Source organism: Sus scrofa, chromosome 10 (genome assembly GCF_054392235.1).
Source record: "Sus scrofa isolate SSC_HxYL_T2T_F1_AM1 chromosome 10, Sscrofa_HxYL_maternal_Yorkshire_Landrace_v2.0, whole genome shotgun sequence".
Taxonomy (NCBI): Eukaryota; Metazoa; Chordata; class Mammalia; order Artiodactyla; family Suidae; genus Sus; species Sus scrofa.
In genome coordinates this window covers 81029147-81044279 of record NC_139392.1, presented here as the reverse complement: position 1 = coordinate 81044279, position 15133 = coordinate 81029147, and the positions used below count along the sequence as shown (strand labels likewise).

The following is a 15133-nucleotide window of genomic DNA, read 5'->3' as shown; positions in this document are numbered from 1 at the left end:
TAATGAGAGGAAAATCTGAGGGGTTCAGATTAGCACTTCATGGTCACCTTGATTTTCTGCTGCCTTATCCACTGCTGAATTACGTCATTACACTATAGAATTAGAACTATAGATGGGATTTTAAAATGTTCAAGGTAAATGCATCTTCTCTTTGCTTTATTTCACAATGCCAACTAGCTAATTCTGTTAATGCATTGCATTTTTGTGTGAGACGCTTATAACTTCTATAATAATGCACTTTTTTCTCTCAAGAGTCTTTTTTTTCCTGAGACTTTTTGCTGGGAATGATCTCGTAGCTGTGCACTGCATTCTCTTTACATTAAAGAACACTCAGCAGGGAGTGCCTGTTGTAGCTCCACAGGTTAAGAATCCAACTAGTATTTATGAGAATGTGAGTTTGATCCCTGGCTTGGCTCAGTGGCTTAAAGGATCTGGTGTTGCCATGAGCTGTGGTGTAAGTCACAGATGGAGCTTAGTATCCCTGGGCTGTGGTATAGGCCAGCAGCTGCATCTCTGATTGGACCCCCAGAACCCTCAGTAAACACTACTATGTGCTGGACTCAATTGAAACTAGGGTGGAAAATAAGAAATAGGAGTTCCCGTCGTGGCGCAGTGGAAACAAATCTGACTGGGAACCATGAGGTTGTGGGTTCGATCCCTGACCTTTCTTGGTGGGTTAAGGATCCAGCATTGCCCTGAGCTGTGGTGTAGGTTGCAAACACAGCTCAGATCTGGCATTGCTGTGGCTGTGGTGTAGGCCGGTAGCTGTAGCTCTGATTAGACCCCTAGCCTGGAACCTCCATATGCCGCAGGTGCAGCCCTAAAAAGACAAAAAGACCAAAAAAAAAAAGAAAAAAGAAAAAGATAAGAAATAGTCATGGGGGGCCATTCATTAAGCATCGCCAATACCCGAAGAAGGAAATGCTGGCTAATCATTTACTTGACAAATCAGACAAAACATTAAAATATTTCTACAACCATAATAATCAGACGGTTTTGGAAATTACTCACACATTCTCTGTGTGAATGTTAGTTTTCAAGACAGACAGATAAACTAGATCATGGCCAATCATGCCACAGGCTACTCACTAAACTGTTTTCATTTCAGCCAGATACTGATTGGAGAGGATCCCTGATGTGTCCATATGATCACTCTGTCCCTCCTGCTGATATTGCTCAAAATGTCTAAAAAAAAAATGCAATTCAGTAGTTACGCTTTTGAATCATATCACCTTCACTTTCTGATTACTGGATTTTAGTCTCTGTGCTTTAGTATGCTCAGAGATTCATTTCATTAAAAAAAAATTTTTTTTAAAGCCCCATATGGGTGTTATAGTTGATCTTGGTGTTGTAAAGATATAAATAATAAAACAGATGAAACTGTATCACCACAACTAAGACTGAATGTTTGATTCATCATTATTTTGGCTGACTTTCTAAAGAAGACATAAGCTAAATACACTTCTGGAACCAAATGAAAGCTTCTAGTATTGGCAGGAACTACCAGTAAATACATTCCTAATTACTTGTTTTTGACAAGGATATGTCTGAAATACAACAGAAATGACCATTTGGAAGCTGTCATTAATTGGCAGTTCATCAAACAAAACTCAGTAATTCTGATTTTGTTAAATTCATCTCCTCCCAATAGTTAGAGGTGTCTGAGCAGGTCACAGAACTAGCATAGCAAAAATGGGCACTCCTTCCCTCTACCCCATCTGCATGATCAATAATTAACTCCCGGAGGTCCCACAGTCGTGTCCATAGTTTGAGCTTTTCAAAATATAATATGAAATTAAAAGAAAACTAATATTTCAAGCACCCACTAATATGACAGATGCTGTTTGAACTATAGTTATGAGGGAGACTCAAAAACCCTCATCATAGGGATCTCATGGCAAGTCCGTGTTATTTATTTATCTCTGAAACTTAATCGTTGAGCAAAATACATAGGAAAGCAGTCTCTAGGAATGTGCCCTGTTTAGACAAAGGCGGAAGCTGAGTGATCTTTTCACATGCCTTAAATGTTAATGAAATATAAGACATGATTCAGTACCTCAAGAAAGCTTTCCAAATACCAGGAAAATAGCATCTTCTCTGATGCTAGATAAAAAATTACACTTTGAAAATTATACGTGCATCTTTAGAGTTAGATTAATGTCTTTAAGCAGTGTTTCCTGGACTGAAAAACCTGAAGATATATTCAGTGAACAGCTCTAGAAGCATTCCGAGCCCTCAAAGAGTTTATTTTGGGCCCCTCCCTCTCCCTTCATCTTCTGGAGTAGAATTTCAGAAATGGCGAATAACCAGAAATGGGTGAAAGAATATTAGTGGAGAGAAATAGAAATATGCATAGGTTGTGAGTAAATGTTTGACTTTCCCTCTGGATGTGTAGGCATCTACGTTTCCTGAATTCTGTTACTAAGAGACCACTCACTGGCTTCTGGGCACCACGCTCCCATCTTTACGGCTTAGAAGAGATCATTGTTGGATCTATTGACTTTAATCAAAATTTAACCCTTCCCTAATATAAGACCAGAGACAAATTCCTATAAGCCTGATTTCAGGGCTTTGCTGTGATTTCACTGAGTGTAGATCTATGGAAATGAAACTGTTACATGCAGCATATAGCCATGCATGATCTACAGTTGCCATAGTGAAATTAGACAAAAATTATTTCTGACAGGTATTGAACACTTACAATGTGAACGGGATTGTTCTAAGTAATTTTCAAGTACTATCTCACTTTACTTCTCAAAACAACCTGTGATATATGTACTGTTATCTCTGTTTTATAGATGAGGAAAGTGAAGCACAGAAAGACTAACAAAAGAGCCCAAGGTCACACAGATACCAAGTAGCAACTCTGGGATTTGAACCAGACTGTTCAAATGCATCATTAACCACTATGACATATGACTTCCCAAGACTGGATACTATGATATTTTTAAAATAATTTATAGCTTCTGAAATAATTCCTGACAGATATGATAGTGTTCAGGAAATGCATTCCTATCCTTATAAGCATTCCAAAAGCTAAGTAAACCGGTAACATTAGTTTTTCATTTCCATTTACCAAACTCAGGCATGCTCATTAGTATAAGGATCAGGTGTTTTGTTAAAAGGAGATTTTAAATATATTTCATCAATAATCTTTTTTATTATTAAATACATTTGCTTATATTTATCTGATTTTTATTTATTAAAGCTCCTGTCAAAGTCTAACATATTTCTCAAGGGCAGCGCTGGATTTGTTGATAAATCATTATACATTCCTGCGTGCCATATAAATGCTAATTATTAACCTTCTTTGGTTATGATACTATATATTTAATAAATAGAAATATTGACTTTAGTGATTTAAGTTCTATCTTTAAATTTAGTAAAGGAACTTATTCCAAACCTTTAAAACAATTGGACTCTTATTCTAGCTAAATTAGCTTTATTTAGACCGAAAAATTTTTGCTACCCATTCCTAAATAACTCACTTTAGTCACAGCTTCGAAGAAATGGGATCATCTTACCTTCTTAATTTCATACGTCAAAATCTTTCAAAGTCTGTGACTCTACCAAGAAAATGTCTTAAGTATACTCTGAGTGGCAATGGGTTTGAGCCCTGCTAAGGAAGTGAGAAACCTGAGCCTCTAATCAACGTTTTCAACTTCCTTGGCTGAAAAGATTTCTGGGTACATGGGCATATGAGGTTCAGGTTTTTATAATCGATCTTTTTCAGGTATTGATTATTTTAAATCTTTATTTTAAAATCCCACCACATTAAAGCCATATAATCTACATTTGTTATTAAAATGTAATTTTTTATAAGTGTATAGATGTTGAAAGTTGATTTTTTTTCCTGTTATTGTCTTTACAGATGTTCGAAGAAGAACAATTTATGAATACCACCGAGTAGAACTACAAATGTCAAAAATCACCAATATTTCAGCTGTGGAGATGACCCCATTGCCTAGTAAGTTAGCTAGGTGTAAACAGTGATATGCAAGATCTCATCTGTCTATGCATGGATCTCTTGATCCTATGTCTGTGAGGGGATGTGTGGGGGTGATTTTCATTTTTTTGGTAATCTTTTTTTTTCCCCTCTCTCCATGATGCCAATTAGTCTTAACCCCTCCATTCTCTCCTGTTTCCTAGCCTGTCTCCAGTTTAATGGTTGTGGCCCCTGTGTATCCTCTCAGATTGGCTTCAACTGCAGCTGGTGTAGTAAACTTCAAAGGTAAAAGAGAATAATGCAAAAAATGTAAAAATTTTGCAAAGGCTTGTTGCTTCTACTCTTCTACTGAATTTTAAATCAACTGAATTTTGTGTCAACTAAGCATACAGGAACAAAAGTATATGCGTAAAAAATACCAAAATGACAATAATGCTCAGAAGTAGGAAATGTAGTATTTTTTCCTTTGATTGCTCAAAATGACCAAGAACCTTTGTAGCCCATAAGATAATTATCTGACATCCATTTACAAGTGCTATGAGGCTTAAGATAGATGATGCTTGTGATTGGTGAATCTATAAATTGATGCTCTTGGTCCATATTCTTTAGAAATCATGTTATGACATGGCTTCATAATAACAAGGGTCACATGTACATTCTTAGCAAATTCCTATAAATGTCTCCTAGGTCACCATCCCAGGTTAGAGGTCTGGTCCGCGGCTGAGGAATACAGTGACAACAACTGGCCTCCACGTAAATAGAACCTGTGGTTTCGGCCTGTGTTGTCAATAACTGACTTTGAAACTTAATCGGCATCCCTTGCTGGTGTCAAAGAGGTTTACTGATTTACATGAACGGCAAAGAGGATTTTTTAGTTCGTAGGGCTTGTCAGAGACTGAATGACCATTTGTTGGAAATACAGTGAAGATGTTTCCATGTGTTTTATTTACTCAACCACGCTGTGCATCAGTTGCGTCTCCGGCGCTGGGAAAGCAGCGGTGAGCAATGTAGACCGGGTCCCTGCCTCCATGGTGCTTAGAGAGTGTCTGGGAATAGGTCTCTTCTGTTTTCAGAGTCCATGATAAATCTGCTTCTTCCTCCAGAAGAACCGAAGCTTCAGGTTGGAGCATGTTGCACTAGGGCTTTCTGTGTATTATACGAAGCCTGTGTCTTATCATCTTGGTGCAGCATTTGCTGTAATGATAGAGGCATATTCAGGGATACTTTTGAAGCTATTGAAGTATGGAGAAGAGAATGCCAATCCCTTGATAACAAGCTTTGGGAAGCATGAAATCTGCTAACTTTGGGACAACCGCTCCAGTACTGGAGATAGAGCAATATTTACTATAACTGCTATTTTGTTTTAAATTTAACATGCTGTTCCAATAATTTCCTTTGTGCAACAAATTCCAAAAAATGAAAAAGCAAGTAGGCGATTAGCATTCCTAAAAGTAGATTTTAACATGGCAGTATCTCCAGAGTGGGAAGAACTGCTATGAGTTCAAGGGTTTGTGATCATTTATATTCACATATTATTGACGTGTCATACAAATTGAATGCATATCAGAACTTAGTCAAAATCTGCTTTGATAATGACCAAAGTGAATCTAAAGAGATGGCATTTCAATATGTATATTTAAGTAATATTGAGCTTAGACACAAAAAATTGCCCAAAATAATTAAGTAGAAGGTCCTGGTTGGGGATGCATACCTAATGCCAGTTTTGTCGTCATCTCTGAAAACTCTCCCTAAACCATGAGTCTGTGTGAGGTACCCAACCCTTGTGGTTCCCAGCATCCTGCACCACCTCCACTGTGAGCATTTAGGTCAGGGCTTCTATACATTTGTCACTTGTCTGCCTCTTCTGCTAGGCTCTGGGTTTATTAAAGGTGAATTATCCTACACCTCCACAGCCTAAGCATGGGCCTGATACTGCAGAAAAATGAATGAGTGAATGAGTGATGGTTAGGTTCCAAATGAAGGAATCCTGATTAGATGTGTGTGGGAATGAAAGGTTTCCCGGGACGAGGGAACTTTCAGGGCTGAAACCAGGAAAGTTGAGGGAAAGCCAAGACGAGTTGGCCACCCCGGCAAGGGTACTCTTAGGACATGGCTCCACTGAAATAATGTTCTTATAAATGAAGGTTTGGGAAAATACTCTAGAAAGCCACCTTCCACTAACCATTTCATTATTTTTTTTAAATATTTTTTTGGTGAAGACATATGTCTTAAGTCCCAAACAAGCCATTTTGACAATTAAAACACAACTGCAAGTTGCAAACTGCTCTACACTATTAATACTCCCACTTTATTGAGAGATTTCTCTGCCAGTGTTCTAAGGAATTTTCCAATCTATTTAACTCATACAACATTTTTGTAGTGGAAGAAACTGCGGCTTTCTTCCACTACAAAACTGCGGCTGAATTATTTTTGCAGGATCTCAGAGCTCTGAAGTGATAAGTTTGGAATTGAAACTCGAGCTGTGTAGCTCCGGCCTGCTGTTTTGTTGCCTCACTATTCTGCTTCGCACCACAGAGCTGGCAGGCTGCAGGTGCCCTAAGCATTCATCTTCACGGCTTCCTGAAAAGTGGTAGGCATACGACTGAAAAATAAATATTCTACAATGGACTGCAAGAACATTAAGTGGTTTTGAAATTGGCGTAAAGAGAATGCAGAAGAGAATCAAGCAAAGCCTAAAACCTGAGTACATTACTAGAAGCATAATTTTTTTTTTAAAGATTAACAGAGAAAAGAATGGTGGTGATGCATATGAATGAGGAAGGAATTTATCAAAAACACTCTTTTTGTAAAAACTATGCGTTTTCCTCATGTTACCATTTGGTATTTTATTGCATACCAAACACAGGTTGAAAATTTTGGGTTATTTTTATTTCTTTTTTTTTTTTTTTTTTTTTTTGTCTTTTTGCTATTTCTTGGGCCGCTCCCGCGGCATATGGAGGTTCCCAGGCTAGGGGTCGAATCGAAGCCGTAGCCACCGGCCTACGCCAGAGCCACAGCAACGCGGGATCCGAGCCGTGTCTGCAACATACCCCACAGTTCACGGCAACACCGGATCGTTAACCCACTGAGCAAGGGCAGGGATCAAACCCGCGACCTTGTGGTTCCTAGTCGGATTCGTTAACCACTGTGCCACGATGGGAACTCCTATTTTTATTTCTTCAGCAACCCAATTATATACATAACAAAACCTGCTTAAATAATTGGTTTAACTATGGCCCATTACACTTTTGTTCAACTTAATTTCCCCACTGCATTTTATGAATTTCTCCTTAGACTTATGAGCGTCAAAACTTTGCTTTTGCTGCCCAGAAGCATTTCCCAAGACTTTATAGCTTTTATTAACAAATCCAATAAAACAAAAGACATCCCATCCTAAGAACCACAAAAATTGCCTCTCAGATTGTTTTCTTCCATTCTTCTCACCTTCTCCTTTGTGCTTCTTATCCCCGAATGATAATCAGTTGGTGGCAATGATTGAATTCTCAAGTTGGGCTTCCTCTAGAAAGATAAGATAATTTTAATTGGCTTGTTTATTTCCTTTAATTCCCCTTTTTCAGGGAGCTAAAACCATGGCAGAATGTTTGTAATGGCTTATTCAAGGTCTAAAGGAATTTGAGCTATAGGAACATGTAATGAATCCATGATCAAAAATGTTTTCTTAGAACAGGTAGCCACTGCTTCTAGGTAAACGTGCTTATGTTTCTTCACTGAAAACAGAGAGAACTTGAATCAACCACTTTCACCTACACCTTTTCTCTGTTCACTCATTCAACAGAAATTTTTAAGTGTCTCTTTGTTCAAATTACTATCCTAGACTGTGAATTCACTGGCGAAAGAAAGTGAAAAAATCATTTCCCTCATAGATCTTGCATATTTAATATGGGACATAGGTCGTAAGCAAGCAGATTTTCAGTTATTAAAGTTAGTAGTGGTGAGTGCCATGGCAAAAGAAGTAAACAAAACAGTGAAAGGGAAAAAGAGCAAAATCAATACGAATAACAGGAGTTTTCTTGTTGATTTCACGTTAAGCAACCTTGTCATTTTGAAGAGACCTTGGTTTCATCAGCTATCACTCTCCAAGTGTTTATTCTTTTAACTGAAAATGTATTTCGGCTCTTAAAATGTTCATTCACTCATTCCATTACTTAAAAAAATTTGAATGCTTTCTCCGTCTATCTGAACAGCAAGCACTTGTCTAAGCACTGAGGTCGTTAGAACAATAACCAGGCATCAATCAGAGCCAAAGTTCTCCCAGAGCTTAGAGTTTAGTGCATTAAGCTGGAAAGTAAATGAATTGCTAATTAAACAAAGAAGTCAGTGGATGATTGATCTGCTGGGTTTGGAAGAGCCAGTAGTTGCTCTGGACTGAGTGGCCAGGAAGGGTTTCTTGGGAAAAGTGACCAACTTAGATTTGAGTGACGAGAGCCAGCTATACCCAAGTGAAAGGAAGAGCATTTCCAAGGGAGACAGATTACTTAGTAATGGATTAGAAGTGAAGGAAAAGGGAATAATACCTCCTAAATTTTTTTTGGAGCAATTTGGTGGCTACTGCCACTTGCTTTTTGAGAGCTAAGATGACATAAGAACTAGAAACTAGGGTGCAAAGAAATGATTTGTGTGGGGACAAGTTCAGTTTGAGATCCTATCAGATTTCCAAGTGGAAATGCTGAGTAGGTGGAGATATTTAAGCTGGAGGTTCCAGAAAAAGTTTATTGCCAGAAGTCCAGATTGGAGGGTTATTACCATATAGTGTTTAAATTCAGTGAACTAAATGAGATCAGATGTGGAGAGACTGTAAATTGCAAACAGAAGAGAAGGAGTTCCCGTCGTGGCTCAGCCGAAACGAATCTCACTAGCATCCATGAGGACACAGGTTTGATCCCTGGCTTCACTCAGTTGGTTAAGGATCCAACGTTGCCCTGAACTGTGGTGCAGGTTGTAGACACAGCTCAGATCCCACGTTGCTGTGGCTGTGGTGTGGGCTGGCAGCTGTAGCTCTGATTCAACCCCTAGCCTGGAAACCTCCACATGCCGCTGGGGCAGCCCTAAAGAGACAAAAAAAGAAAAGAAAAAAGAAAGAAAATAGAACAGATCCCAGGGACCAGCCTATTGCATGGTATAATGAAGTCTGATGCTATTTTCCATTACATAAAATTATTTTAAAATATTTGTATACATGTATGTTTGTGTAGACAGAGAATACCTCAGAAAAGATACCTTAGAGCCTGAGCATGGTATTTGTCGGTAGGGAAATGAGAGTGAGCAGTGACAGCCAGGAGAATGAGTGGTACTGTTCACTATGTCCATGCTGACCTCACATAGGATTACAGCGCATATAGGCTGGGCTGAGCTACGTGATAACTGAGACCAGAAATGTCCACTTCCTTGAGAATTCTAATTGCTCCCTTTGACGCTTACTATGCACTGCCTTTGTCAGTGTCAACCAAACACCTATAGAAAGAATTGAGCTGATCTCTAGCTTGAAATGTCATTTCTCCTTTACCGTGTGGAACACTGGGAAGTTAGTCTCTTGGTGCCTCACTCTAAAAGAATTTTCCACCATATGTTTACTTCCTTCCAATCGAAGTGTTAAGACGGGTACTGGTAAAAATTTTGGAATAAATACACGGCACGATTCTTCATCAAAAGAATACATAGAATGGGCAGACCTCTACTAAAGATAAAGATATGTCTCTGCAGAGTGGTACTATAGTATATTTACTTGAGAAAAAATATGAGATGAGAGAGATGTTTCTGAACAACTGCTCCCCATTTTTTACCTGTTATTTCTACTGCATTCCCTGGGCATCCTCTGGCACTGCCTGTTATTTTCCACTGAATGGACTGGATTTCTTTGCAGTAACCAAAGAAATAGAAAGAAAGCATCACATGTGATATATTTCAGAAGTTTTGAAAATGCATAAAGTCAGAAATACTGACTCATGAACACTATGAAATGTATTATCACCCTAAATTAATTAAGGATATAAAGTCACAGCTAATTTTTGCAAAGGGAATGTACTTATATTACCATATTCTCGTTTAGCTCACAGAAATGAAACCGCCTAAGTTTGGGGGGGGAAAGGAGAGGTGGAGCGAACAAAGTTAAATAGTGCAGCCGAGCCCACACTTCTCCATCGGTCATCTTAGGCTTCCAAATATCAGCATCAGGGCAACTTGACTGTCTTTCTCCTTTGGTCTTGTGTTTTGAACCCTTAATGTGGGCACACTTTCAGCATGGACTACGACCCTAGTATTTAAAGAAACAGTGTGGTTTTTTTCATATCATGTGGCCCCAAATGCAAGCCAACAACTTCACCACCAAAACCCCCTACCCCACAGTCCATTCTGACATTGGAGGAAGAACTGGTTTTATTAAAGGACAGAACGTCAGGCTCCCGAAAGAGCTGTACTAAGGGAATTCCAACCATAGTTTGACTGGGTATGGTTTTTACCTCCTCATCCAGCCTCACTGCCAAGCCCTGTAATGAGACCCACCTCATCTTTAGAGGACCATATAAAGCCATGTGAAGTTGGTCTGATTTAACTATAAGGCTTAATTTAGTCCAAGATGTTAAGATTGAAAAGTGAGGATCAGGAACCTACAATTGCTGGGTGACGAACCATATACTCTTGGAATATGTGGTCAAGTCTGAAATTTGTAAAATTAAGACAAGTCATTAGATGCAGTGAATATAATTGCATTTGTTTAAATGCACCCTTTATATCCTGGGCAGAGCCACTAATACTTTTGACATTACAGTCTGATGCATTCATATTTGAAGATACTTGTAAATTATACACTTATATGAGTCTTTCACATAAGGTAACCCATTAGCTTTGATGATAAGGTGTGAAGTCCAGACCTAATAATAAGATAGAGGCCATTTGGGAAATCTAGGAGTCCTGGTCCACTGAAATAACCTTGAGCTTATTTCAGTGGATGGGAGTAAAATAAAGTTCTGCTTAGAAATGCACCTAATTTCAGATAGAGATTTAGAACTCACCAAGCTTTAAGAATTTTAAATAAACTTATTGATCTATGTTCCAATAGGCTGACTTTCTTTCAAGTTGAAATCACCTCCATCTGCTTATCAAAATTACTGATTAGTAAAATTTTTATTGCCAAAAGTGTTAGTTTTCAGTATATAAATTGAATGTCAGGTTTAAGTACAAAAAATGAAGCTATTCATAACTTGAACAAAATCTACACTTGTCTTTGATAGAAAGTATGTCCTTGCTGGATTATCATATCCAACAAAATTATTTAATGAAGAAAAATTAATTGGAATGCTTTATTGTCACTCTGCCTAGTGATGATAGGAAGACAGTTGCTGTCATTTCTGATTGAAGGCATTGGGGAAACCATTTAATTATATACACTCAGCAACAATGGATCAATTGCCCATAGATCTGAAACTGGTAACCACACTAGCTCAAGTCTAGACTAAATGAGATTCTTTCTCTTTAGTGTATTCGTATTAAGTTTATTGGCTTTCTGTGTCAGGGAGTGCTAGCCAGCCAAGGTTCAGGGGGAGCCCAGACCTGAAGAAGCATTCCTGAGTTATTCAAAAGGAATCACAATTCCCCAAACTTGAAACTAGTGAGGAGGCCATGCTTTGTTGTCTGAGGTGGATTTGACTGGATGTCTAAACGCCTCATGGCACAGCCAACAATTAACTGACTAATCTTGGACAGGTCAGTAAAAGCTCTTGGACTGTGAATATGCTAAAATGTGAAATCCATATGTCATCAAGCTATATTTGCTTCTTATGTTCTTTAAATCTGAGTTGCCAAAAGTTCAGTAGTTGTCAAATATTAGTACAATTAAGAATTGCCCCAGGAGCTTATTAAAATGCAGATATCTCTGAAACCCTCCAAGGGATTCATAGTCAGTAGGTCCAGAGTGGAGCCCAGGGATTTAACTTTTTAACAAACCTCTTCACTGGATCCCGGGATAATCCAAGACAGGCACCGTGCTGGTCTTGCACGTATGGGCTAAGGGTCCTGTAGGCCTGCAGCACTTATGACAGAATCATGTGGGAACACTTACTGCTAATTTGGAATACGGAAATACTACAGAAAAAAAGTTCTGAAGATAGTGCTGTTAAAATCTATCAGGAGGCGTTCCCTTGTGGTGCAGCAGGTTAAGGATCTGGCCTTGTCACTGCAGTGGCTCAGGTCACTGCTATGGAGTAGGTTTGATCCCCAGCCTCAGAACGTCTACATGCCAACGTTTGGGAAAAAAAAAAAAGCAAAACAAAACAAACAAACACAAAAAAATCTATCAGGAATTAATGAAATAGTTCACAATAAAAGAAATCAAGAAATTTTTGGTTAAATAGAGCATATATAGTAAATAAATCAGATTATTTTGGAACATTGTTAGCTAGTTAAATTGCTGAAATATCTTTGATTTCTGAATTTTTATCAAATCACTGCCACCAAAGTAGAAATTCACTGTTCTAATGGAAGTAAAGTGCTTCTAGAAATACCATACAGCCAAGATAATTATTTTTGATGTGCAGTGCTTTTAAGTGGTGAATTGAATTTTGAATTTATTTTAGAGCAAGGCCCATTACAATCCTTTCAAATTTAAGTAAAGAATCCTAGTTGGCTCTGTCCTGAAATGTGGCATTTGAAAAATTGTCTTTTCCTAATACAGAATTAAAGTCTACTTTTCCTTCCTCTGGAGCATCCCAAACCCAGCTTTAACAAATGTGTGATTTTTTTTATGTGAATTAATTATAATAGTGTAATGAGGTGTGATGTTATTTTATCCATTAAACAAAAGCATCCTGAAGTATGTTCTGATATAGAGAGTAATTTTGAAAAGATACAGAAGGTAATAGTAACAGGGTTCACCTTTGGGGAAACTGCCATGAATTGTAAATTGGCATAAAGAGAGAATATCATTTCATGAGATTTCCTCTTGTAGAGTTTGATTTTTCACCATATGTACCTATTATGTACACTGAATCAATCAATAAACAAACAAATCTATATTTGTCAAAGCAAGGAAATATATCTTAAGGTCTATTAGGAAAATGTGGATACTCTTTCAGAAAATACTAAAGTTCTTTAGACTTTCAGGAGCAGAAAAGTATTAATGCTGAATGTATGGACTCCACGTCTTTCCCATGGAGAGATGGCATTAGATTTAAACTTTGGGAAATAAAATGCATGCGATTCTTTCCAATTTTTTTTTTTGAAAAAAAAATGGTATTGAACTATACTCTGTTTATCTATCTATATCTATATCTGTTTACCTCTCTATCATCTATTTTGCACCTTGATCTCTATCTTCTTTTTACCGCTGGCCATCTGCCAACCTCTCTGGATGGCCGTGAGTACAGAAAGGAAACCAGCTTTCTTTTTTTCCAAACTCTATAGCAACAGGTGCTTGAGCCAAGTCTCCTGGTAACCAAGTCCCACCTGAAATATCAAGGCAACTTTAAAGTCAGCTTTGATTTTCCAGTCAGTAAAGGCTGTGTTTGCATTCTATCTGAGTGCCATTTGGCAAACTAGAGATAAAATCTGTAGAATTATTTAGCATCACATCTGTTTATAGCTGCTTTTTCAAGATTATCCAAGTGATTTTAAAGTTTTGCTTATGTGTTAACCAACTGTGGTGGTTGCTTTTTATTTGGTTATAATTTAGAAAACTAAAATTCAACAAATGCAATCCAACAAACTTATATGGAGTGTCTAAAAATGGAGTATTTTAGTGCTAAATTACGTATTCCATTCCCTTAGCTGGCTTGTACTAATGCAATAATGAGTTCCCCAGGAAATAATTAAAAGTTAATTGTCCTCAAATGAAATTGAATTCTAAATTTAAAAACAGTAGGTGCTAAATTATTATGGGGAAAAAATATGATCCTTAAAGGACAAGGAAATAAAAATTTAAAAGCAAAAACCAAAGTTCACTGTAGGCTTCTGTTAAAAACCAATTGACAGGACTATCAGGTAGTAAGTAGGTGAACCCTGGATTAACAGTCATGTAATGAAACAACTGATATTGTCTTAGAACTAAGGGAAATTTTATGGTAGGAATTCTGTCATTCATGGAAAAGTTCAGGAAATCCAGTAATTCGGCAAAGCGTGTAAAAATCCTGTTCTTTCTTTAGCTCTAAGAACATCTAAATAGTGTTATTCTACAGATCTATCTTTCTACCTGATTGTAGGGCAGTCTGGCCGAGCTGGTACATTATTAGGGGAAACGAAGATATTTCAGGATGAGAATGATTTATTGGTTGAACAAAGATTAGCATTCAAATTGTCCTTTGCTGAAATATTATAAAATGGATGGGCTGATTCTGGATTAGTGATACTCATTTTTTCTCTCCTTCCTAGAGAGCCACTTGCTCTTTGACCTCAGCTCTAAAATTTTCCCTTCAGTGACAATTCATAGCGGGGGTGTGTGGGGGGGGAATATTCTCTACGTGCATCATGACCTTGTCTGCAACAATTTCTAATGATAGGTTCTCCTAAAAACACATAGACTTTGTATTCCTAAAGCAATGTCTTTCGACCACCAGGGAAGACCTCTGTATTGACCTCTGCCCTGATCAGAATTAATCTCCCTCTCCTCTGCACTCTGCTAGCACACCAGTTCATTTTCTCCTTGCCCAGATTTCCTCAGCTGTTGCTGCTAAATTGCAGGAGCTTTGTAAGAAAGGACAAAGGGCTTTATTTAAGAATAAGAATGTCTTACCTTTGGAGATGCTTAACATAATTATAGTACCTACCTTTTATTCTCTACTTACCATGTGCCAGGCATCACAGGAAAGCCTTTACTTCCCACCAAGGACTTCTGATTCTGTTATCTCATTCAATCCTTGCAATCACATTAAGAAGTAAGTGTTAAAATCCCCGTTTCATAGATTAAGTAAATGAGAATTCGGAAGGTTGAGAAGCTTAGCCAAAGTCATGAAACTAGTAACAGGTGGAGCCAGGACTTAAAAATTTTTGAAGGGTGAGTGATTGGAGAGATGGAGGGAAAGATAAACAGTAGGGGTGAAATTTCTGCATTAGGGTTTTATGCCTTCATTTAGCATATGTGGCCTTGCTAAGAAAGGTCACATGCTGGACAACCAATCCAAAGCAGGTATCCATCAGGAGAGCGGAAGAAGCCCTTCCCTTCCCTACTTAAAGGGGTTTTAT

General features: G+C 37.9%; 1 protein-coding gene across 1 annotated transcript in view; it reads left to right on the top strand.

Moving 5' to 3' along the window:
• Positions 1 to 15133, top strand: part of PLXDC2 (plexin domain containing 2) — a 416197-nt gene that overhangs the window by 313059 nt on the left and 88005 nt on the right. Inside the window, exons 8-9 of the mRNA XM_021064961.2 lie at positions 3872 to 3967; positions 4150 to 4231. Coding sequence (XP_020920620.2) covers positions 3872 to 3967; positions 4150 to 4231 — 178 coding nt within the window. The remainder of the gene's footprint in view (positions 1 to 3871; positions 3968 to 4149; positions 4232 to 15133) is intronic.